General features: G+C 42.6%; 1 protein-coding gene across 1 annotated transcript in view; it reads left to right on the plus strand.

Annotated features, from left to right (window-relative positions):
* LOC124796049 (alpha-tocopherol transfer protein-like) overlaps positions 1–24,450 on the plus strand; it is a 64,857-nt gene extending 40,407 nt beyond the window's left edge. Inside the window, exons 3-4 of the mRNA XM_047260135.1 lie at positions 11,376–11,481; positions 24,299–24,450. Of these exons, the coding sequence (XP_047116091.1) occupies positions 11,376–11,481; positions 24,299–24,450 (258 nt within the window). The remainder of the gene's footprint in view (positions 1–11,375; positions 11,482–24,298) is intronic.
* Positions 24,451–25,074: the final 624 nt, after the last annotated feature.

The raw sequence follows: 25,074 nt of genomic DNA on the forward strand, positions 1-25,074 counted from the left end.
GAGGCAGAGAAAATCCCTGACCCCGCCGGGAATCGAACCCGGGAGCCAGGGCGTCTCATTGTGTTAATGTACTGTTTCGTACGCTCATTTCATTCACGGTTTTAAGTTAGTTGCCACATTCGCTCCTGCTCCGTCAGTGAATTACTGGAATTTCTCTTTGCTGTTACCCTATTCTCTTGTGCCTGTGGTACTGCCAGGGAAGATCTTTGAAATTTTTGTGGCAGCATCAAATATACTATTCTTTTGTGCAAGATGTAGTACACTCCAGGAACTTCAACAGTAAAGCACACAGCGATGCAGAACTCCTCTGCTGGAGCGTCTTCCACTGGAGTTGTATCAACATCTTCGTGACGCTTTTGAACCTATTAAATGCACATGAAACGAAAAGCGCTGCTTTTCTGCGAATCTTCTCTGTTGCCTCCATCAATCTCATTTGGTACAGAACACAGACAACAAAGCAGTATTTAAGTATTGGTTGTACGAGAGTTTTGTAGGCTACCTCATTTGTCAGTGGTTTACATTTTCCAAGAATTATTTCAGTGAATCTCAGTCCAGTAATTGCCTTGACTGCGACAAGTTTTATGAAATTGTTCCACCTTAAATTGTTCTGTCTGTATACTCCTACATGTTTTGTGAACTTGACTACTTCCAATGATTGCTGTAATCATTTAATATAGTATATTTTTACGTATTTCTCCCTGTGTTTTGCACGATGCGTCACCTTTATGTTGCAAGTCAGCTGATGATCCCTGCCAGAAGCACCGATTCACTGCAGGTCTTGTTGCATTTCACTACAGTTTTATAGCGTTGCGACCTTTCTCTGTACAACAGCAGCATCCGTGAAAAGATTCGTCGAACTTTTGACTTTATTCACTAGGCCGTTTATAGACAGGGTGTTTCAAAATTACACTGAAAAATTTTCGAGAATGATCTGGCGTAACCACAAGCGTCGGAATGAAGATGAGGAATGCAAGAGAAGAGAAGGCGATGAAACGACGTCGACCAATGGTGCGTTGATTACGACCACACCTATACGGGAGCGGCCTCCACAAGAGGAGACTATAAACACCATTCCTGCCAGCCTCGGTCGCTCACTATCGGCTGAGTATTCGGACAGTATACGGACTGACCTAGCAGAGAGTGCTACGATAGCAGTTATTAGTCATCCACAAACTGTATGACAAACTTGCTTGAACACTGTATATGGCAAACGACTGCTGCCAGGTGACCTCGTCGACCACCGTCGATATTTCGACAGGAGCACACGCTGCCATTCTCCAGGAAATTGCTAGGAGGAAGAAATGTACAAGGGAATTTAATACCTCGGTTCGCAGAGAAGACAAACAAGGGAGATACCACACACATAACAAGTAACCGCACGCACGTTTCACCTGCCTCTTACTATAACCATTCTGACGAAAGGCGACTTCGAGATGTGATAGCTCAGCTGCCAAACTTCCAGGGTCTGAGATAACGTGGGCCCTGTGAACCAAGGTACGAAGTACTCCTTCACGCTGAGCTGGATGGTGACAACTATAAGCTCGCAAATACAAGTCAGTGTGAGTAGGCTTCCTATAAACAGAGTGGTACGTTGCGACATTCTGTTTATTGGAAGCCTATTCACATTGACTTGTATTTGCGAGCTTATAGTTGTCACCATCCAGCTCAGCATGAAGGAGTACTTCTTACCTTTGTTCACAGGGCCCACGTTATCTCACACCCTGGAAGTTGGGCAGTTGAGTTATCACATCTCGAAGTCACCTTTCGTCAGAATGGTTATAGTAAGAGGCAGGTCAAACGTGCGTTGCGCTATCAGCCTTCTGTGCAACGGCTGAGTGACGACAGCAACGAAGTGGCACCTACGTCTACGGCCTTTTTGCCTTACGCAGGAAGCATTTCCAACAGTATTGGCCGTATTTTGCGGAAATATGATGTGAAATGCGTTTTTCGATCACCTTCTAAGATTAAGGCCCTGTTGGCGTCCGTAAAAGATGATCTTGGTTTGCGTAAGGCTGGTGGTAATCGTATTCCTTGCAGTTGTGGCGTGTCATATATTGGTCAGAGAATCAGGACTGTGGAAGACCAATGTTATGAACACAAGCGTCACACACGCTTACAACAGCCGAAAAAATCCGCTATTGCAGAACATTGCCTTGACGCCGGACAGCCTATGGAAAACAACAACACGAAGATTGTGGCTTGCACGTCCAGCTATTGGGATGGTGTTATTAAGGAAGTTGTTGAAATCAGACTATCACGCAACCTTATAAACAGAGATGGTGGATTTTGTTTAAATGCCGCTTGGAATCAGGCTCTATCTCTCATGAAAAAACAGAGGGACAGAATTAGTGCTACCTCACCTGTTGATTAATAGTCACTATCGATATTTCTGATGTTGGTTATCTTTGGTTGTGTGTTGATTCTGCGGTTACTTGTTCTGTGTGTGGTATCTTCCCTGTTAGTCTCCTCTGTGAACCGAGGTAGTAAATTCCCTTGCATATTGCTTCCTCCTAGCCTAGAGAATGGCAGGGTGTGCTCCTGTCGAAGTATCGGCGGTGGTCGACGACGTCACCCGGCCGGAAACCTGTAAGGTTTCTGAACATTCAATTCGCCGGGAAAAGTTAAGATCTGACTCTGACTTTGTTGCATGTCACCCATCTCTTGCGACACCTTTGTAAATACAAGTTAAGTATTGCCGTTCTTCTTATTTGCAATAAAAACTGTTAATGGTATTTGCTTGAATTGTTGTGTACCATTCCGAGGCAATAAAAACTATTAATGGTATTTGCTTGAATTGTTGTTTACCATCCTTTAGGCACCCTATACGAGACTAGTGGGCAGGACCCCACAGACGGGATTTAGTATGTCTTGAGGTAGGAAAAGAGAATAACAACCCGTGTCTAGTAACATCATACAACGACGATATATCACATCGAAGATGTAGGCGCCACCGTCTGCCACTAGGCCTCACATCCTGCAGCAGGCGTGACGTTGTATGTGAACAGACCGCCGCCAGAGTGGCTAGCATTGCACCTGTCGTCAGTCTGGACGTTAGATGGCGCTAAACGTAGCCACACCTGTCATTCCAACATCGTAGAGACCGCCAACAGCAGTTGCGGCAGAGGGGAAAGATAAACACATGCTGGTAGTTCGTCGTATGCTGGTGTGCCGCATCATGGAGACGTTCACCGAGACCGAGCGGGCGACATGTATTTTCCATATGGTGAGGGCACGCAGGGTTATGCATTTAATGCCGACGATATCCAAACAGGCGTCAGCCGCACTCCTCCACGTAGCAGCCATACATTGACATCTGGGTGAATTGGCTGGTTTCACAAGCCGTCGACGCGACAGAGGTCACGTGTGAAACATACGTTTGCCACAGAGGTTCCACGCAGATTCATTCAAAAGCACCTGTGCCGTGGCAATGCAAAGTCCCACCTAGCTGTCTGGTGAGTGCTCCATGAGGAGGGAAGACACCCATTCCATTTACAGAAGACAAAGGTGCCAATACCCCACGATTTTGCTCCACGTATGGAGTTCGGGCATTAGTCCCTGCAGTGTTGTGGCAGGCAGCCATATTACGCTGCATATGTGTTGTGCACGGACGACACTTCCTTCACCTGTGATGGTTTGTACAACACCCACAATATCAAGGTGTGGACGGAGGCAAACACCTTGCCTCACACGGATAAGCACATCAGGAAAGGTTCACTATCAATTTATAGTGTGGCATGGTCCACAATTACTTGATTGGCCCCCTCGATTCACAGGCGTCAGTTTTACCACGTTCATCCTTGAAGCGCTGCCGGAATTACTGGAGGAGGTGATATTTGCAGTCTGGCGACTTACGTGGCTCCGCTGGGGAACCCATATATTTCACTTGAGCTACCAGAACCCAGTTCAGACGAATGTTTGGGGATCGCTGGATTCGTCGAGGTGGCACTGTAACGTGACTGCCCCGGTCGCCTGACCTCATCCTGTTGGACTTCTTCCTGGGGGGCCACCTGAATGACCTGGTGTACTAAAACCATGTGGAGTCAACGGAAGACCTATTGTCGAGGTTACATGTAGCGTGCTAGGTTGGTCACACCTTCTCCATCTACATTCATACTCCGCAAGCCACCTGACGGTGTGTGGCGGAGGGTACTTTGAGTACCTCTACTGGTTCTTCCTTCTATTCCAGTCTCGTATAGTTCTTGGAAAGGAATATTGTCGGTATGCCTCTGTGTGGGCTCTAATCTCTCTGATTTTATCCTCATGGTCTCTTCGCGAGATACACGTAAGAGGGAGCAATATACTGCTTGACTCCTTGGTGAAGGCATGTTCTCGAAACTTCAACAAAAGCCTGTACCGAGCTACTGAGCGTCTCTCCTGCAGAGTCTTCCACTGGAGTTTATCTATCATCTCCGTAACGCTTTCGCGATTACTAAATGATCCTGTAACGGAGCGCGCAGCTCTCCATTGGATCTTCTCTATCTCTTCTATCAACCCCATCTGGTACGGATCCCACACAGGTGCGCAATACTCAAGCAGTGGGAGAACAAGTGAACTGTAACCTACTTCCTTTGTTTTCGGATTACATTTTCTTAGGATTCTTCCAATGAATATCAGTCTGGTATCTGCTTTACCGACGATCAAATTTGATTGATCATTCCATTTTAAATCACTCCTAATGCCTACGGCTGGATAATTTATGGAATTAACTGCTTCCAGTTGCTGACCTCCTATGTTGTACCTAAATGATAAAAAAAATGGCTCTGAGCACTATGGGACTCAACTGCTGTGGTCATCAGTCCCCTATAACTTAGAACTACTTAAACCTAACTAACCTAAGGACATCACATACACCCATGCCCGAGGCAGGATTCGAACCTGCGACTGTAGAAACAGCGCGGCTCCGGACTGGAGCGCCTAGAACCGCACGGCCACCGCGGCCGGATAAATTATAAAAGATCTTCCTTTCTATGTATTAGCAGCACATTACACTTGTCTACATTGAGATTCAATTGCCATTCCCTGCACCTTGTGTCAATTCGTTGTAGATCCTCCTGTACTTCAGTACAATTATCCATTCTTACAACCTCTCGATATACTACAGCATCATCCACAAAAAGCCTCAGTGAACTACCGATGTTATCCACAAGGTCATTTGTGTATATTGTGACTAGCAACGGTCCTACGACACTCCCCTGCGGCATATCACTCTTACTTCGGAAGAGTTCTCTCCATTGAGAATGACATGCTGCGTTCTGTTATCTAGGAACTCTTCAATCCTATCACACAATTGGTCTGATAGTCCATATGCTCTTACTTTGTTCATTAAGCGACTGTGGGGAACTGTATCAAACGCCTTGCGGTAGTCAAGAAACACGGCATCTACCTGTGAACCCGTGTCTATGGCCCTCTGAGTCTCGTAGACGAATAGCGCGAGCTGAGTTTCACACGATCGTTTTTTTCGAAACCCATGCTGATTCCTACAGAGTAGATTCCTAGTCTCCAGAAAAGTCATTTGACTCGAACCTAATACGTGTTCCACAATTCTACAACTGATCGACGTTAGAGATATAGGTATATAGTTCTGCACATTTGTTCGACGTCCCTTCTTGAAAACGGGGATGACCTGTGCCCTTTTCCAATCCTTTGGAACGCTACGCTCTTCTAGAGACCTACGGTACACCGCTGCAAGAAGGGGCAAGTCCCTCCGCGTACTCTGTGTAAAATCGAACTGGTATCCCATCAGGTCCAGCGGCCTTTCCTCTTTTAAGCGGTTTTAATTGTATTCCTATCCCTCTGTCCTTGCCGCCGATGTCTCAGAAACTCTACCGTTATTCGTATAACGTGGTCGATGGCCGGCCACTCCAGATGGCTGCTGCGAACATCGACGTTCACAACCGCGATCTCGACGCTGTCGTTCTCCGTCTGTTACACCCCGTTTGCTTCACTGCAAAAATCAGAGAGTGTACAGAGGTTTCCGGGGCGAAATACACTGTGGGTAGAAGCCTGTGTGCGACACCGTCAGCTCCTACGGCAACAGAGCATCGCATCAATAGGATTAGCTAGCTTCATCTGCTCCACTGGCGATCGTGGCAGTTAATCGCGGTCACTAAATATCAAATATCACAGGTCTCGATCTGCCCACGGTGTGTTCGCGTACAACGTCACGGCTGTTGCCGTAGGGGAGGGGAGGGATGAGGCTGGGAATGGCAGGGGCAGGAGCCTATAACTTCCACGCTCGGTATCGTCGTTGGATGAGGTTTCCAGACACGGTTTCCTATGTTAATTTTGTTTCGCAAGCCACCTTCTACATCCCCTCGAAGATCGTCGGCTTGCCGGCCGCAGTGACCGAGCGGTTTTAGGCACTTCAGTCTGGAACCGCGCGACCGCTACAGCCGCAGGTTCAAATCCTGCCTAGGGAATGGATGAGTGTGATGTCCTTACGTTGGTTAGGTTTAAGTTTTTTAAGTTCTAGGGGACTGATGACCTCAGATGTTCAGTCCCGTAGTACTCAGAGCCATTTGAACCATTTTTAAACAAAGCCTTGTAGAAATCCTTGGATAAGAAATATTTAATTTAATTGACTAAATTAGGATACAGAATAATGCAGCAAAAAAGCAGTCGAAACAACATACATACGTCGAATACAGAGATTGACAGAAAATGCAAAATAGGAATATGGGAGTAGCTACAGAAGAAAGGCAAACATTTAAAAGCATGTACGACATTAGCAAACATAGGTGCCACCCATTGCAAAATTATATCTGTGCCATAGTCACATAAGTAACGCGCATATTCTACTATAACAACTTCCGCGACCTCCCCTGGTCTGGCGTTCGTATAATTGTCGGCTTAACTGTGAAAATCCTGTATATTACGAAAAGTAATGATTTTATAAAACTTCCTTGGGATACGCCCAAAGTCGCTTTTACACCTGTATATTTCTGCTCGTTGAGAATTACATGCTAAAAATTTTGCAAACCAATCCCACAGGTGGCTCTTATTCTGTTCATTAGACGGCAGTGCGGAACTTGTTTCCGGATAATGGCCTGCACTCCTATACGATTCTATCAGTCACTTCTTTCCAATCTATAATGATTTACATTCTTACGTATTTGTTATCAAGTGGGCATAGTCGAAGTACTACGTTAAGAGCCTCAGTATGTACTGTCTGGGTCGCCCGAAGACTGGTTTGTTGCAGTGCATATGCTTATCACTTTGCGTAAGTTCCTTCGTCTCGGAGTAAAGAAACTACTGCAACCTACTGCCATTTGAACCTGCTTACCGTAATTAAGACTCGGTGTCTCTCATTAGGTTTTGTCTCTTCGTTGCCAAATGGGCAATTCCTTGATGCCTGTTCCTTGGTCAAATTGTGACGTATAGGTCCTTTCTCCCCGTTCGATTCAGTACCACTTGTTAGTTACCGATGTACCCATCTTATCTTAAGTATTCATCTGTAGCGTCACGGTTAAAAGCCTTTACAGTTTCCTTGTCTGAACTCTTTATCGTCAGCGTTTTATTTCCAGACAAGGCAACACTCCACATAACTTACCCTTTCCAGATACTCTTTCCTTCCTATTTCATATCTGAAATACCCCTCTATTTCAGCCATAGTTTTTTGTTACCAGTATAGCAAGACACGCTAAGTACTTTTCATGTATCATTTCTTAACCTACTCGTAATTTCCTACACATCGCCTAATGTAATTCACGTACATTGCAAAGCCGTTCTTTTACTTTTATTGGGCAACATCTTACAACCACTTTTTAAGACGCTATGAATTCAGTTCAGCTGAAGTTCCAGATCATTTTCCTGCCGTATGCGACAAAAATGTCTTCGGAAAACCTCCAAGTTTTTATTTCATTACCCTGGACTTTATTTCGTTTTTCCAGATTCTCCTTCGTTTCCTTGCTCAATGTACATATTGAACAGCATCTGAAATTGGCTGTTACTCTGTATCATTCGCTTCTGAACTACTGCTACTGCAGTTTTATGTCTTTCGACTCTTAGAAGCTTGAGTCTTGTTTTTGTACATGTTTATAATTATCCTTCGCTTCCAGTATTAATCCCTGACACCTTCAGAATTTTAAAAAGTATATTATAGTCAACGTAAATAGTACCAAAAGCGCTTGACAGTCTCACTGTACTCCGTTCATTGTTTATGGGACTGCTACCAGCCTATCAGCTTAGACATTTACACAATAGGCAGCAGTATCTTTTAGCCTCCTGATGAAATTTTGTTGTTTCTATTACCAGTTTAGGATTATATCCTTACCCGGACTGCATTACAAGTCGCTGTAAAGCACCACTCCAGAAAGTCACTGTATTCATCAGACTTGGAAGTTCCTGGAACTAGCGAACACTCCTGAGAGTGTCTCACAACAAACTTCATCTCCATATGGACTGGAACACTTAAATAATCACTTACAACGACTCGACTACATATTGTATCTGCATGTTAATTCTAATGAAACTGAACTATGTGCATTAGTTTCATAGATTTGATCATGACCCAAACACAATAGTTATGAAATACCCCTTTGATTTGATTTTTGGACATACAGTAGCAACATGTGGACAAGTAGCAGCAGTGCCATCAACAGTAATAGTAAATTTCACAGCAGCACCGATGCAGTTACAGCTTTCACTACACCGATGCAAACCGACAGTGCAAACACACACTCCTACACCTACAACATTCAAACTAAAACACCGGCTTGTTCCAAGGGTCTTTTCAGTATTACTTCACAGTCTCACGATGGAGCTAGGTGACGCAGTTTCAGGATGACTGCGCTTCAAATCCACGTCCAGCAAGCCATTCCGATGTTTCCCTGGGTCTTTTAAGGCAAATTCAGGAGATTGTGCTCCGTCTTTAATTACCACGTTGTCGATGGGACTTTAAACCTTGTTCTTCGTACCTTACTGTCCTGTTTTCCGGTGTTTGTTGCAGAGGTTAAACGCCCTTTTTCCCTGTGATTTTATCTCCCTCTTAATTTTTTCTTCGATTGGTTCTCCTTTCTTATACCACGTCAGTAGTAAGAGGCCATTAGATACACACTGTTCATACCAAGTCCGCCTGTGTTGCTTACTGGGCGGCGCGTCTGGCTGTTATCCCAAAGGTTGTCTCCCGGTAATTCAGGGAGTTTTCCTCAGCCGGAAAACGGGAACAGGGTTCACTACGACTCGACACACCAATATAGCAGGCTGATACGGTTTATTTACATTTTTTTCCTCCAACAGTAGAGATATAAATTTCGAACTTCAGTGACGCTGTGAACGCGCCGGGAAAACGTAAAATCAGTGATGACTGTCGTGTTTTCATCGAAGAATGGACAAACAGATATTTCTTTGATAATGTTTATTGTGTCATGAAACGATAGCCGTATTTAAGGAGTACAATCTGAAACGACATTACGAAACCAAATTTGACGAATTTGACAGAAAACGTTTACCAAGGAAGAACTCAAAATAAAAGCAGCGGGGTGCGTGAAAAGACTGAAGAATCAAAAATTATTGTCTGCAGTGCTATCAACATTTCAAAACAGCGCGAGAGAAGCAAGTTTCATGGTAGCCTATAATCTTCCCGAACGCTACGAGCCTTTTTCAGATTACGAGTTTATTAATGAGTCTTTGGTATAGTGTGCAAGCATGTTAGTCCTTGAGTTTGGAGCAAATCTGGAAAGATTTCACTGCCAGTAGTGTCTATAGTGCGATACATTCATAGAATTAGTGATGAACTCCCAGAGCCGGCACTTAATGAAATTTTCGTCATCCCAATGTAATTACTTGGTCTATAACCAATGGAAGATAGAAATACCTACTTGGAATTGCCAGAGTATGATCTTAATTGAGCGGAGAAATGTGGTTTGCTCTAGAACAAAATGGGAAGCTTTACAACACATCGGGCCAGAAATTTCAATTGGAAGAATGTAGCAATGGTAAGTTTTTAAAAACAAGTCATAAGCACAATACACAGACAGTCACATCTTGTTTTTTCATAGCGTTTTGCACCAGAGAAACCTTTGTAAGCTGCACTGGACTTGAAGCATTAGGTAGATCTTGTTGTGGTCTGGCGATCTCAATCAGAGCAAAGGCACTCTACCATAGGCAATTCAAACATTTTCTCAGCGTTGAGGAGGCAGAACATGATGATGTAGTTAACCACAGCCGTGTGAGGTGGCAGAACTTGGGCTAGTTGCCAGAACGCATGGGTATTGCAGAGTGAAATCCTCCTATTTCTGGACACGAAGCATATATGTCATGATTTTGCAACTGAAATATGATGTGAATGTGGAGATAGGATACGATGTTCGCTACTGATATATCTGATAAGCTGAATGAACCGAATGTGAAATTGCAGGGAAAGGACTTGTTTGCACATGAGATATCGAAGTGAGTAAAGTCATTCAAAGCAAAACAAGACGTATTTGCAAGACTCGTATCACGTGAAGGTCTTTTTTTTTATTTTCCTTATTCGGAAAACAAAGTGGCTGAGTGTTTGTGCTGACGTTAGGTATCATCTGCGCAGTCTAGAGGACGAGGTCTCCACAAGATTTCAGGACTTTAAGAAAACTGAGACTCAATTCATTCCGCTCTCTTATCCCATCACTGATGACACTGGCACAGCACCCGATGAGCTGCAGTTTGAAATTATTCACATGCATTCATCTCACACTGTGCCGTACGTGAATTCACTTGTAACTGTGATTATATATCATATTAATAAACAGGGGTTCATATTCCAGGATAAAAACAAAAGGCGAATATAAAATCCTGAAAAAAATACTCGGCTGGAATTCCGACGGTGCTCAAATGTCCAAGTCTGAGCGGTTTTCGTTGATCATCCTTCATGCATCATTGAATTTCTTTCATCTTGAGAACAGTATTTCTCTTCTTACTTTCCTCTCTTGCAATCCTATATTGGAAAGGACTTCGGCATTTTCCTAAAAGTACTTTGTTTACTTTACCTTAATTTATCCATCTTTCAGCGCTAGCTTAAGAGCTTTTTATTTATTACTCTGTCTCACATAACACTGTCAGTTACTTTGAGCTCTTATCTCGTATGAAACATACAGTGTACACCTGACTTGTTTCAGATGGTGTAGTCTGGTTTTCCACCGTTTCAGAAGCGTTAAAGCAAACATTTTCTTCACTTCTGGTATTTTTACCTGTTACACATGCACGTACTTATTTTTCCACAGAAACACAAGATTTTTGCCGTCAACACACGAGTTATTATAACTACGTAATGCATCGCTTTCTGATAAACAGAGATGGAGAAAAGACTTACATAAACTTGCATCAGTAAATTCCTTTAAAAAAATTCACCTTAGGGATGTGGTCATCGCCTTGCAAGCAGTGCCTTTGGTGTGTTTCAGATCCACACCCACCTGCCCGGTTCCACGACACTGTTTGAGCACGTGGCTCGCGAGTACATTCCAGAAGAGCTGGGCGGCACCGCTGGGCCTCTGGAGAAGTTCAGCTGTAAGTTACTCGTCTCACTTAGTACTAAAAAAATTGGTTCAAATGGCTCTGAGCACAATGGGACTCAACTGCTGTGGTCATCAGTCCCCTAGAACTTAGAACTACTTAAACCTAACTAACCTAAGGACATCACACACATCCATGCCCGAGGCAGGATTCGAACCTGCGACCGCAGCAGTCGCACGGTTCCGGACTGCGCGCCTAGAACCGCGAGACCACCGCGGCCGGCCCACTTAGTACTATCATAGCGCAAATCGGATCTCAGCTTGAAAGATATTCCAACGATACTCGGTGATAGAGCCACTAATGTAAGGCTGCAAGTTTCTTTATCTGTTCCCGTACTCATTACGTTACGAGTTCAGCTGTCAGAACGTAATATATGGTTGACTAATGTTTAATATTGTAATTCACTGTCACGGTCATTTGCAACATCTAAATCAAATTAATCAGTAAAGCACTAAAAATTAAGTCTTCCTTACATCAAGTAACTCATCAACCCACCTGAACATCCTCTGAAAGTTCGTGTTATTTGAAGTCCACTCCGTGCATATTATATAACAGTTTGTAATTTTACTAATTTATACGTAATATGCCATTTCAGATGCTTTCTTCGTGGTGTTGCAAATCGATCAGAGGCTAGAATACGGCTGGCTCGACGTTTTCCTTTGCGGCCACACTCAGTTATGTAACATTGTAAGCAAACTTAAGTTTATACGATATTGCAATCTTTTTGCTGTTCAGAAGTACATGCATGCATGTCCGAAGGAACAGGCACTGCAGCGGCTACAGCCGTTATGAAATATATTCGTATTTTCGAATTTGGATAACCAGCAGCTGTACAGTGGAATAACGACAATGAAAATTTGTGCCGGACCAGATTAGAGTCTCGGTGTGACACCAATTTTCGCTGTTTTCATGCCATTATAGAGCTGATGGTTATCCGTATTCGCAAATGCATATCCGACGGTTCCCCAGAAAGTATTGCACCGCATTTTTTTTCAGCCGAAAACAATGCTACGAGTGCGAAACGTTACATATATATTATTTGAAGTATCCTGAGTGAGTTTCCGTCACTTCCGACAGATAGCGTAGATGTAGGACAGTTTCGAAAAGGCCTCTGTAGGTGATGTACGTAAGAAGCAAAGTGCCGTCATTGAATTTCTCACTGCAGAGAAAGAAACTGTGGGAAATATTTACAAACGTTTGTGCAAAGTCTATGGAGCGTCTACTGTCGACACTGTCGAGAGAAGTACAGAGGGTGAGGTGATCAGAAGGCAGTTCGGCGGAGCTCCACGATTTGCAGTCGGGGAGACCATGCACGGCTATCACACCTCACATGTTGCAGCGAGTTGAGGACTTCCACTTGTATGGGCCATTAAAGGATGCCATTCGTAGAACACATTTTGAGGAGGATTAAGACGTGATTCACAAAGTGAAGCACTTGCTCCTCCACCAGATCAAGGATTGGTACCGACAGGACATGCACGCCCTAGTTTCACGCTGGAGAAAGGCCATAAAATGGGATAGAGATAACGTGGGAAAATGGGGTGTGTGGATAAAACACCATTCTTTCGTGTGTGTAATTCTCATTATGTTGAATAAAGATTTGTTGAAGAAAGAAAATGTGGTGCATTACTTTCTGGGTGACCCTCGTAGCTATATTTCATGTATAAAGTTAAGTTTTGGCGACTGCGTGTAGTTATTGTCAAACAGTAATCACAGTGTATCACAGGATGTCAGATAATGATGGAACAGTCTTCTATAATTTTCTAAACTATGGGAACTCTCACAAGAAGTACACTATACTTCTTGAATTACTACGCCTCTTCACGTGGCACTGCACCCCGTTTTACGACTTTCAGCTGTGTACCCATGCTTCGACAAGTCTCGAAACAATCGATCAGTTCCATGACAGATGACGGACAGTAAACTATAGACGTTCTCTGCTCCGGAAGCCTTTTGGCATATATTTATGTACTTTCCAAATTCAGCTACTCACAGTTGTCCGGTAGAGCAGATAACCCTCCCACAATAAGCCTGACAGCTAATACATCCAACATTATTACCACAATGAGGTACAGAAGAATTCTAGGACAGTTATACGACGATTATTTTAGTTTTGGGGCAGGTTAATGTGCTAAGGGGACAGTTCTGATGCTATACTTGAAAATTGAAGAAAACATTAGAAGAAACTGAAAAACTTATAGGTTTTGTGAGAGTAGAAAGAGGAATCAAGTATCTAAAATGGTGGAATGTGTATGGAATTCTCAGAAAAATACATGTACGCTTAAGGGAGAGGAGGGTAAGATATGTTATGAGGAGGTACCAAGAAGGACACAACGTCAGTGTAAAACCGAGAGAGAAATGACTGCGTTAAAAAGAGCGTAATACAGGGATGCAGCCTTTCTCTATTCCATCCTGCCCAACTATTCATCGTATAAGTAAATAAATGGAAGTCTTAGCACTGGCATTGAAATTTGCGTGAAACGCTATCATTGATAAGATTCGCTGATGACTGTTCTGCCTTCTTTCAAAAAGAGGATCTGTTGAATGGGATGAACTGTATACTGAACAAGAATAAGGGCCAAGACTAAACCAAAGAAAGACGAATTTATTAAAGAACTATCGAAATTAAATTACCGACCATCTTAGAATGAAATCTGTGGGCGACGTAGTAGACATTTGAAGCAATACAATGATATGACAAAGGTCTTGGGATAGCGATCTGAGCGGAGACAGTTGGCGGGAGTACGGCGTACACAAAGTATAAAAGAGCAGAGCATTGGTGGAGCTGTCATTTGAACATAAGTGACTCATGTGAAAATATGTCCGACGTGATTATGGCCGCCTGATGGAATTTACAGACTTTGAAAGCGGTATGGAACTAGACGAATGGAACACTTCATTTCGACCATCGTAAGGAAATTGAATATTCCGAGACCCACAGAGTCAAGAGTGTACCGAGAATACTAAATTTCTGGCATTGGCTCTCGCCACAGTGGCCGTTGGCCTTCATTTAACGACGGAGGGCTGCGGCGTTCGCGTAGAGTTGTCACTGCTAACAGACAAGCAACACTGCGTGAAATAAACGCTGATATCAGTGTGGGATGTACGACGTATGGCAGCAGATGACCGATACTAGTGCCTTTGCTAATACTACGACATCATCTGCAGCGCCTCTCTTGGGCTCGTGCCCATATCGGTTGGACCGTAGACTACTGAGAAACCGTGGCCTGGTCAGATGAGTCCCCACTGCAGTTGGTAAGAGCCGATGGTAGGGCTGGAGGGTGGCGCGGACCCCAGGAAGTCATGGACTCAAGTTGCCAACAAGGCAAGGCACTCTGCAAGCTCGTAGTGGCTCCATCATGATGTGGACTGCGTTTACATAGAATGCACTGGGTTCTCTAGTCCAACTGAACCGGTGCTTGACTCTGAATGGTTATGTTCGGCTACCCGAAGACCAGCGGTTGAAACTTCACGTACGACAGTCATGTCACTGGGCCACAACTGTTCGCGGCTGGTTTCAAGAACATTCTGGTCAATTCGAGGGAGTTACTTGGCCATCCAGATCACCCGACATGTATCGCGTCGAAAATTTATGGGTCATAACTGAGAGGTGAGTTCGTGCACAAAATCCTAGATCGACAACACTTTCGTAATCACGGACGGCTTTATGAAACAGCGTGGCTCAATATTTCTGCAAGAACCGTCCAAAGACTCTTTGAGTCCATGACACGTCAAGTTCTACGCTGGGCAAAAGAATGTCCGACGCGATATTAGGAATTATCTTTGGTGTGACGTCATAAGCGCGTGACTGCGTGTGAGATCGCTCTCTAAGTTTTCATCTATTTTTAGGTTGCAGATATATATTTTAACGGTTTTTGTGATAATATTTACTATATAAGTGACTTATTAGTGGTTTCTTCATTCACCTCTGCCTTTCTTGTGTTGTGACCTGATATTTGTGAGTGTTTTGTATCGAGCAACTTAACCTCTTACCCGTGTTTACATTCCGCGCTGACCAGTTGCAGCTGTAGAGGCGCATCGAAAGCTAAGTACTAATTAATTGTTTGTGTATAGTAGTTAATTTAGGAACTTTAGTAGTCTTCAACCGGTGTTCTTGGTGTTTTCCGGTGAAATAACTTCAGAAGAAATTTTTGCGTACTGCTTTCAGTGTCGTTACTGTCATTAGACGTTTGATTTTCTTTCTGTGTTAGTATTTTGTTATATTCTCATTTGTTGTTGATTAATACTGTCAATAATAGTAGTTACTTTCCTTGTAGAGCAAGTTTGTGGTTATTGTAGTCAGTTTTTAACATCTTCTTATTGTAGTAGCGGAACTTAGATAAAGTTGTTTTCTCGTTTCAAAACTGTAAAATTTTACCATGAGTGAGAAGTGTGGGCTTTGCCGTAGGTTCGTGAGTAGTGGATTGAGGTGTGAGACTTCTTCGAAGTATTTTCACTGGGGGGAATGCAGTGGGGAAGCCAGTGGGCATTCTGGTGAGATCCTCTCCTGCAACTGCGGGTTATGTAGCAAGAGTAAGTTGATAGAGGAGCAGGAGCGTAAGATCTGTGCCCTTCAGGTGCAGTTGAAATACGCACAGGAGGAGCTAGATAGAATGAGGAGGGAGAAGGGGGTTGGGGAATGGGAGCTGGCTGTTGGCAAGAGATCTGCTAGGAGAAGGAGATTTTCAGATAGTTTTACTATTGGTGTTTGTAATAGATATGACCAACTGTCAGAGTCTAGTGGAGAGGAATCTCTAGTAGCTGTAGATGCAGGAAGTATGCAGCAGACCTCAGCAGTTACGGTGGCTAGGACAGTTGCAAAGTCTAAGAGAAAGAAGAAGGTTCTGCTGTTAGGTAGTTCTCATGGTAGAGGTGTAGGCCAGCAGTTGCAGGAAGTTTTGGGGAGTGAGTACCAGGTCACCGGCATTGTGAAGCCTAATGCAGGATTGGCTCAGGTGGCTTTTAACATAGGGGGGTTATGTAGGGATTTTACAAAAGAAGATCAGGTAGTGATTGTGGGTGGGGCTGGTAATAGTATTGACAGGGATAGGGAGTATGACATAGATGGTGACCTGGAAAAGATAGCCACTCAGACTGGCAACACGATTGTGCATTTCGTGGAACTGTTTCAGCGTCACGATCGGCCTCGTCTTAATACAGCCGTCAGGAGTAATAACATGAGACTTGGGGGTGCGCTAATTACAGAAGGCATGAGTCACATTTCAGTGGTGTCGGCGGAGTCTATCAGCAGGACGGCTTTCACTATACATGGCCTGCACCTCAACAGGTATGGAAAGGGGAGGATGGCAAAGCTTATGGGTGACAGCATAGGTGGGGGTGGTGGGATAACTCATGGGAAAATTCCGGTAGTTGTGGGTATTAGAGCTGTACCTTTTTTAGATTGAAGTCAGCTGACAGGTTTTCCTGCTTAAGGGAAGTCTCTCTAACAAAGAAACCACTTTCGACAAACCTTAGGTATCCGATTAATGAGGGAATTAGTATATTTCATCAAAACATACAAGGCGTTAGAGATAAAGTTAGTGAACTGCTTATAGATGTTGACTCTGAAATTATTGGTATATCTGAACACTTCTTAAATAAGGAGATAATTCAGAGGCTTCCTTTACCAGGATACAGGTTGGCTGGCAGCTTTTCTAGGAGCTCTTTGCGGTGTGGGGGAGTAGCCATGTATGTGAAAAACGGTATCCCATTTGAGTCAATTGATGTTTCAAAGTACTGCACTGAAAAGGTGTTTGAATGTTGTGTAGGTGTGGTTAAATTTAGTGGAGCTTAACTTCTTACTGTTGTTATTTATATATCCCCAGACTCCGATTTTACAACATTTTTGCTAAAGCTAGAGGAGGTTCTTGGTTCACTTTATAGGAAATACAAAAATTTAGTTATATGTGGTGACTTCAATATAAATTGTATAAGTGATTGTGCAGGGAAAAGGATGCTGGTAGACCTCCTTAATTCATATAATCTTATGCAAACCGTATTCTTTCCAACGAGAGTGCAAAGGAACGGTAGAACAACCATAGACAATATTTTTGTTCATTCGTCATTACTAGAAGGGCATTCTGTTAGCAAAATGGTGAATGGCCTTTCAGATCATGATGCACAAATTTTAAGTCTAAAAGATTTTTGTGCTGCAACACATGTTAAATATAGTTACCAACTTTTTAGGAAAGCTGATCCAGTTGCTGTAGAGACTTTTGTAAACCTTATCAAGGAACAAGAGTGGCAAGATGTTTATAGTGCTGATACAGTAGACGATAAATATAATGCTTTCCTCAAGGCTTTTCTCGTGCTCTTTGAAAGTTGCTTTCCGTTAGAACGTTCAAAACAGGGTACTAGCACAAACAGGCAGCCTGGGTGGCTGACTAAAGGTATAAGAATATCTTGTAGAACAAAGTGGCAATTATATCAAAACGTTAGAAACAGTCACAATCTAAATGCAATAGCCCATTGCAAACAGTATTATAAGGTGCTTAAAAGAGTTATTAGGAAGGCAAAAAGTATGTGATATACAGATAGAATAGCTAAGTCTCAGGATAAAATTAAAACCATATGGTGAGTCGTAAAGGAAGTGGCTGGTCTGCAGAGACAGGTCGAGGATATAGAATCAGTGCGTAGTGGGAATGTCCGTGTTGCTGATAAGTCGCATATATGTACAGTATTTAATAATCACTTTCTGAATATAGCAGGTGAACTAAATAGAAACCTAGTCCCAACAGGGAATCATATAGCGCTCGTAGAAAAAAGTGTTCCGAGACTGTTACCTGAAATGCTCCTCCATGATACTGACAAGAGGGAGATTGAGTTAATAATTAAATCACTAAAGACCAAGAACTCTCATGTATGTTAGCCCAGTACTTAGCCATATCAGTAACTTTTCCTTTAGGAGTGGTCGGTTTCCTGACCGATTAAAGTACTCGGTAGTGAAGCCACTTCATAAAAAGGGAGACAGGGATAATGTTGATAATTATAGACCTATTTCTATGCCATCGGTGTTTGCTAAAGTTATCGAGAGGGTTGTATATACAAGGTTACTGCAGCATTTAAATTCACATAATTTGCTGTCAAATGTACAGTTTGGTTTTAGAAATGGCTTAACAACTGAAAATGCTATAGGCTCTTTTCTCTGTGAGGTTTTGGACGGATTAAATAAAAGGTAGCGAACGTTAGGTGTTTTCTTAGATTTAACGAAGGCTTTTGACTGTGTTGACCACAAAATATTACTGCAGATGTGGTGTCACCGCCAGACACCACACTTGCTAGGTGGTAGCTTTAAATCGGCCGCGGTCCATTAGTACATGTCGGACCCACGTGTCGCCACTGTCGGTAATCGCAGACCGAGCGCCACCACATGGCAGGTCTCGAGAGACGTACTAGCACTCGCCCCAGTTGTACGGACGACTTAGCTAGCGATGCAACACTGGCGAAGCCTCGTTTATTTGCAGAGAAGATAGTTAGAATAGCCTTCAGCTAAGTCAATGGCTATGACCTAGCAAGGTGCCATAGCAATTGATAGTTATCGTATGAAGCATGTCTCATCAAGAACGATGTATACAAATGATGGATTAAAGTTAAGTATTCCAGAAGCTACGAACTTTTCTTTATATCATTCATTACGTATCCTGTTTCAGACCTCACGCCATCCTGCGTGAGCTTATAGCGTGCATTTCGGCCTTCTCTAGCAATATAACAGCAGAAGTTGGAACATTATGAGTAAGGGGAGTAGCTTACAATTGGTTCGCCTCTTACTTTAAGAACAGAAAGCAGAAGGTAATTCTCCGCAATATTGAGAGTGGTAATGATGTTCAGTCCAAATGGGGCACTGTTAAATGGGGCGTTCCCCAAGGATCGGTGCTGGGGCCACTGCTGTTTCTTATTTATATAAATGATATGCCTTCTAGTATTACAGGTGATTCAAAAATATTTCTGTTTGCTGATGACACCAGCTTGATAGTGAAGGATCTTGTGTGCAATATTGAAACATTATCAAATAATGTAGTTCATGAAATAAGTTCGTGGCTTGTGGAAAATTATTTGATGCTAAATCACAGTAAGACTCAGTTTTTACAGTTTATAACTCACAATTCAACAAGAACTGATATTTTAATCAGACAGAATGGGCATGTTATAAGCGAGACGGAACAGTTCAAGTTCCTAGGCGTACGGATAGATAGTAAGCTGTTGTGGAAAGCCCATGTTCAGAATCTTGTTCAGAAACTAAATGCCGCTTTATTTACCATTAGAACAGTATCTGAAATAAGTGACACTTCAACACGAAAAGTAGTCAACTTCGCATATTTTCATTCGCTTATGTCATATGGTATTATTTTTTGGGGTAATTCTTCTGATTCAAAAAGGGTATTTTTGGCTCAAAAACGGGCTGTTCGAGCTATGTGTGGTGTAAGTTCAAAACCTCTTGTCGACCCCTATTCAATAGTCTGGGTATTTTGACATTGCCCTCACAGTATATATTTTCTTTAATGTCGTTTGTTCAAATTCAAATGGCTCCGAGCACTATGCGACTTAACTTCTAAGGTCACCAGTCGCCTAGAACTTAGAACTAATTAAACCTAACTAACCTAAGGACATCACACACATCCATGCCCAAGGCAGGATTCGAACCTGCGACCGCAGCGGTCACGCGGTTCCAGACTGAAGCGCCTTTAACCGCACGGCCACACCGGCCGGCAATGTCGTTTGTTGTTAGCAATATTAGCTTATTCCCAAGAGTTAGCAGCTTTCACTCAGTTAATACTAGGCAGAAATTAAATCTGCATGTGGAATGCACTTCCTTGACTCTTGTGCAGAAAGGAGTGCAGTATTCTGCTGCATCCATTTTCAATAAGCTACCACAAGAACTCAAAAATCTTAGCAGTTGCCCAAACGCTTTTAAGTCTAAACTGAAGAGTTTCCTCATGGCTCACTCCTTCTATTCTGTCGAGGAGCTCCTGGAAGAGCTAAAAAATTAAGCAAATTCCAGTGTTACATTCATGATTTTCTTTATTTAAACTAACGACGTTTCGCCTGAATATGTTTCTTGTATTTCATTTCACCTGTTTCTACAATCTACAACTGAATATGTTTCTTATATTTCATTTTATCTGTTTCTACAATCGTGTTGTAATTTCATGTATTGACTCGTTCCATGACCATGGAGACTTCTCCTTCATGTGGTCCCACGGAACAATAAATAAATAAATAAATAAAATAAATCTTATGACTTTTGTCAGCTCAGTGTAAATTAGAGGAGCTCAGAGGGTACAACTTGCGTGAAAAACCGAGAGAGAAAAGACTGAGTTAAAAAGAATGTAAGACAAGGATGCAATCTTTCTCTCTTCCGTCTTGTCCCATCAGTTCATAGATTAACTATGTAAATGGCAGAACAGGCATTAAAAGTCTCAGTGAAACGTTATCAGTGATAAGATTCGCTGACGACGGTGTTGGCCTGTGTGAAAAACACAAGTAATTGTAGAATCTGTTGAATGGGATGCTCTATATACTGAACAAAAACGTAAACTGAGAACCAAAGAAAGTGGAATTTGTTAAAGAATTACTGAAATGAAATCACCGACCAATTTAGCATAAAAAGTATTGGCGTTACAGCAGACCTTTGAAGCAATAAAACGCAAGGTGGACAAAGCAAGGAGGATATCAGCAACTGACGACCACAGGCAAAGGCAGTGCTCCTAGCCCAAAGATATCTTCCAGTTTCAAATCCTAGAAAGAAATTTCTGAAATTCGGTATTGTACGGGAGTGAATGATACACTATAGGAACATAGGAATAAACAGACGGTGAGGTGCTGTAGATGGGAGATAAAAACCAAGAGGACTGATAAGAAACGCAGAGGTTCTCCGCAGAATTTGTGTAGCAAGAGTATATGAAAAATAGTAACAAAAAATGGCCAAGATGATTGGACATGTGCTAAAGCGGGAACAAATAACTTCTAAGTACTAGCGTACTAGAGGGAGCAATAGTGGACAATATATATCCTACAGGTAATTGAGGTGCAAATTATACTTTTCAGAGATGTTGAGATTTCCACAAGACAGGTAATGGCGGCGGGCTGCATCGAAAGGCAGAAAATTGCTGTTCTATTATCGGAAGAAGAAATGTTGCTGTCCGTGACGCATATTAAACAAGTGACAGAATATTCATAAATGGTAGAACTGGACTGAGCCCAAACAGGCTTACAGCAGATTCTTCAACTGCTTGAGATATTTCTCCGTTTTCCCTTGAGAAGAAGCGTAAGATTATATCACTGCCACCGAAATGACCGATTCTTATCAAACTTGCAAAACAATGAAAGTACATAATTCACAGCCGAACCTAGTACTTTGTCGAGCTTCGTTAATCTACCGAGATTAGAGAGTTACCGTCTACATTTCTTATGTCTGTCAAGTAGCACACAGGAGACTCTACTTTCAGATTTATTGAGCACGGAAAGACACCGCGTCTACTCCTTATCGCTGATTTCTTCCAAATTTACGACACATGCGTCGCTTGACCAGTAATCAAAGTGACGAAAATGAGAGCTCCAGAAAGCCTAGCGTTTAGAAAAGAAAGTAGCATTTTCAGCGGGAGTACGAATTATTTATGATGCAAAGTTTCCAGGAGGGGCGGCGCAGGGGAAAGTATACAGAACGAATGCCTGAGAGTCGAGTTTTTATTCGGAAACATTTCCAATTTTTACGTTACTTACACTGCAAACAAAACCAAAATAGTGCTCAATACACTGTGTTTATTAATACATTCATAAAAGGCTTCAAAGGAAAAGAGAGAAGATAAATTTCCAAGACAGGATTGTAGCTGTTTATAGCGTCCTCGGGGACTCTACAGAGAACTTTTCCAGAAGGATTGCAATTACAGTGCCATGGCAAACAGGTATATCGAGAGTTCCCATTCGTCAGCATTAAGCAAAATACTCTAAAATTTCACGTATGAAACATATTTACACCCGTAGGTTGTCTTTACTTGTTGTGACTTAGAACCGAACCCTGGACCATCAAGATGGACAGACCGAGGTGGCGCAGTGGTTACCACGCTGGACTCACAGTCGGGAGAACGACGGTTTGAAGACGCTTCCGACCATCCCGATTTACCTTTCCGTGCTTTCACTAAATCGCTTCAGGCAAATGCCGGGATGGGTCCTTCTAAAGAGTACGGCCGTTTTCCTTTCACATGCTTGACACAAACCGACCTTATGTTCTGTCTCTAAGGACCTCCATGTCAGCCGCCCGTTGTGGCCGAGGGGTTCTATGCGCTTCAGTCCGGAACCGCGTGACTGCTACGGTCGCAGGTTCGAATCTTGCCTCGGGCATGGATGTGTGTGATGTCCTTAGGTTACTTAGGTGTAAGTAGTTCTATGTTCTAGGGGACTGATGACCACAGACTTTAAGTCCCATAGTGCTCAGAACCATTTGAAGCCACATCCAAGTCGACGGGACGTTGAACCTTAAACTTAGTTTTTCACCATCCAGAAGAAAAAGTAATGCTCGTGGAACGACGAGATGTGAACAAATTAACATATTCGCATACATTGCAATATGATACAGTTGTTTCTGGAAAATTTTTGTCAACGGTTTTCTTATACCTACAAGACGGTAGTGGTTCATCTGAGCGAGAATTAAAGAAAACAGTAGATGGTTACGCAGGAAAATACAGGAATGTCGTCGTTACTTCATCAAAATCTGGGAAATTTAAAATAGCCTTATTCAGAAATTCTGTGACTGACGTAATGACGCCCTACGTTTAGGACAAAACAATTTCACAATTATACGACAAGATTTTTCAAGATGAGTAAGGATTGCCATTGTGCAGTATTAAAGTGATTCCGCCTGGAATTCACTCTGCTCGTGCAACCCTCGATGTTTATTTTTATAGTCACGTAAAAAAAGCTACAAAATTATTCTTATGGAGAGGGAATAACATGTCACATCGCGAGAAGATTGATAGAAATACATTCGAGTTCACATCATTAGCCACCTTCGCCAATGTCTGGCGAAAAGTTGCGTTTAGCGGGGTTGGCTGCCAGACTCCTGTGAGACAAAACTTTTTCCGAATGTAAAACATTTTCCCATGGAAATTTTAAAACAATCACATAATTGAAGAAATTCGGCGTTTGTAACATGTGCAACATGCCGAGAAAATTTCTGATGCCCCGTATTTACTATCAATATTCCCCCAACACGAGGAAAATATCAACTATAAAATAATATACGTTTCTAATTTTACACACAAAATTCTCGTGTACGCGTTACAGTCCGCTCCTGGAAACCCCTCCCCAATCCCAGATTATTCTTCACCTTTAGTTCTCACGCTTTTCATGAAAATATCAACAAATACAACATACTCATTATTACTTCAGTTTATTTTCAGTTAAATAAAGTAAAAACTGAAATTAAAACGAGAAAAAAGGTTTACGCATGGGTCCTTTACCCCACGACTCTCGCATTACTGTTTTGTACCTTTTCTGCTGCGCCAACTGCTGCCTGGAAAATACGCTAATATAAACGGCCCATTCCTCATCCGACCCAAGCCAAAGTTACAATTTTTTTCTAGACGCTTGGCCATCTGGAGCTCTCACTTCTATCACTTTCATTTCTAGCTAAGCTCTGGATACACCACAAATTTTAACAAATCGGAAACTAGGCGTGGACATTCTGTTAAAGCAAACTTCATTCTCATAGAGGAATTTTGGAACACGTTGAACTCATCACGTAGACATGACAATCTGCAGAATGTTTGGTGACAAAACGTTATAGATCCTAAAGTGCAGGTATTGTTCATTTCAGATCAGCTCTTCAACAAAGCTTACGACATGCGGCACTGGTTCCTGGAGCAGGATAATTACATTTCGGACGAAACGAAGAGACCACCAGACAGCAAGCTTGCTCAGGACATCTACGGAGCTGCAGGTTCCTTTAAGAAGCTCAGTGTCGACTGATGTGGCCGACCAGTCTCCTGTCATGTTCGTGAGAGGTTGGAGTGTTTCAGTCGCTGGTCCTTTCTATCTTAGGTTTCAGATATACGTGTACTAAAACTTTTACTTTGGAAATAAATGGAATTCCAGCTCTTTGTTCGTTTGTGTTTCGTTTGATGAATAATTTATTTTCCTATCTGCTATATCTTGTGATTTTTTGTTGCGGCTGTAATACACTATTTAATCTTTTGTAAACTATTATGAGGGTGGTTGAAATGAAAACCTTAAAAGTGCAAGGTAATTCCTAAACAGTGTACTATAGATTTGGCAGAAGGAGGGTGTTCTTATCGAGTTTCGAAAAATCACCAACAGTTAGCAGCCTGTCGTTGTATCACAGAAAAGGAAGCTGTGTCAGTTCAAAAATGGAAGCACCAAAGTCGACTTGCACCGCGTTGAGTCGTCGATCTGTGATACTTTTTTTTTTAGATATGTAGCTATGAAATGTGTGTAAACGCATCGCAGTGCAGCAATTCCTGTGTGTCCCTGTAGTGTGTGCACGAATGGCGCAGAAATTTAAAAGCGGTATATCGTCTGAGGAAGACGTATCGCGTCCTTGCCAGGCACTCCGTGCAGTGAGGAATGAAAACA

The sequence above is a fragment of the Schistocerca piceifrons genome, chromosome 4, assembly GCF_021461385.2.
Source record: "Schistocerca piceifrons isolate TAMUIC-IGC-003096 chromosome 4, iqSchPice1.1, whole genome shotgun sequence".
Taxonomy (NCBI): domain Eukaryota; kingdom Metazoa; phylum Arthropoda; class Insecta; order Orthoptera; family Acrididae; genus Schistocerca; species Schistocerca piceifrons.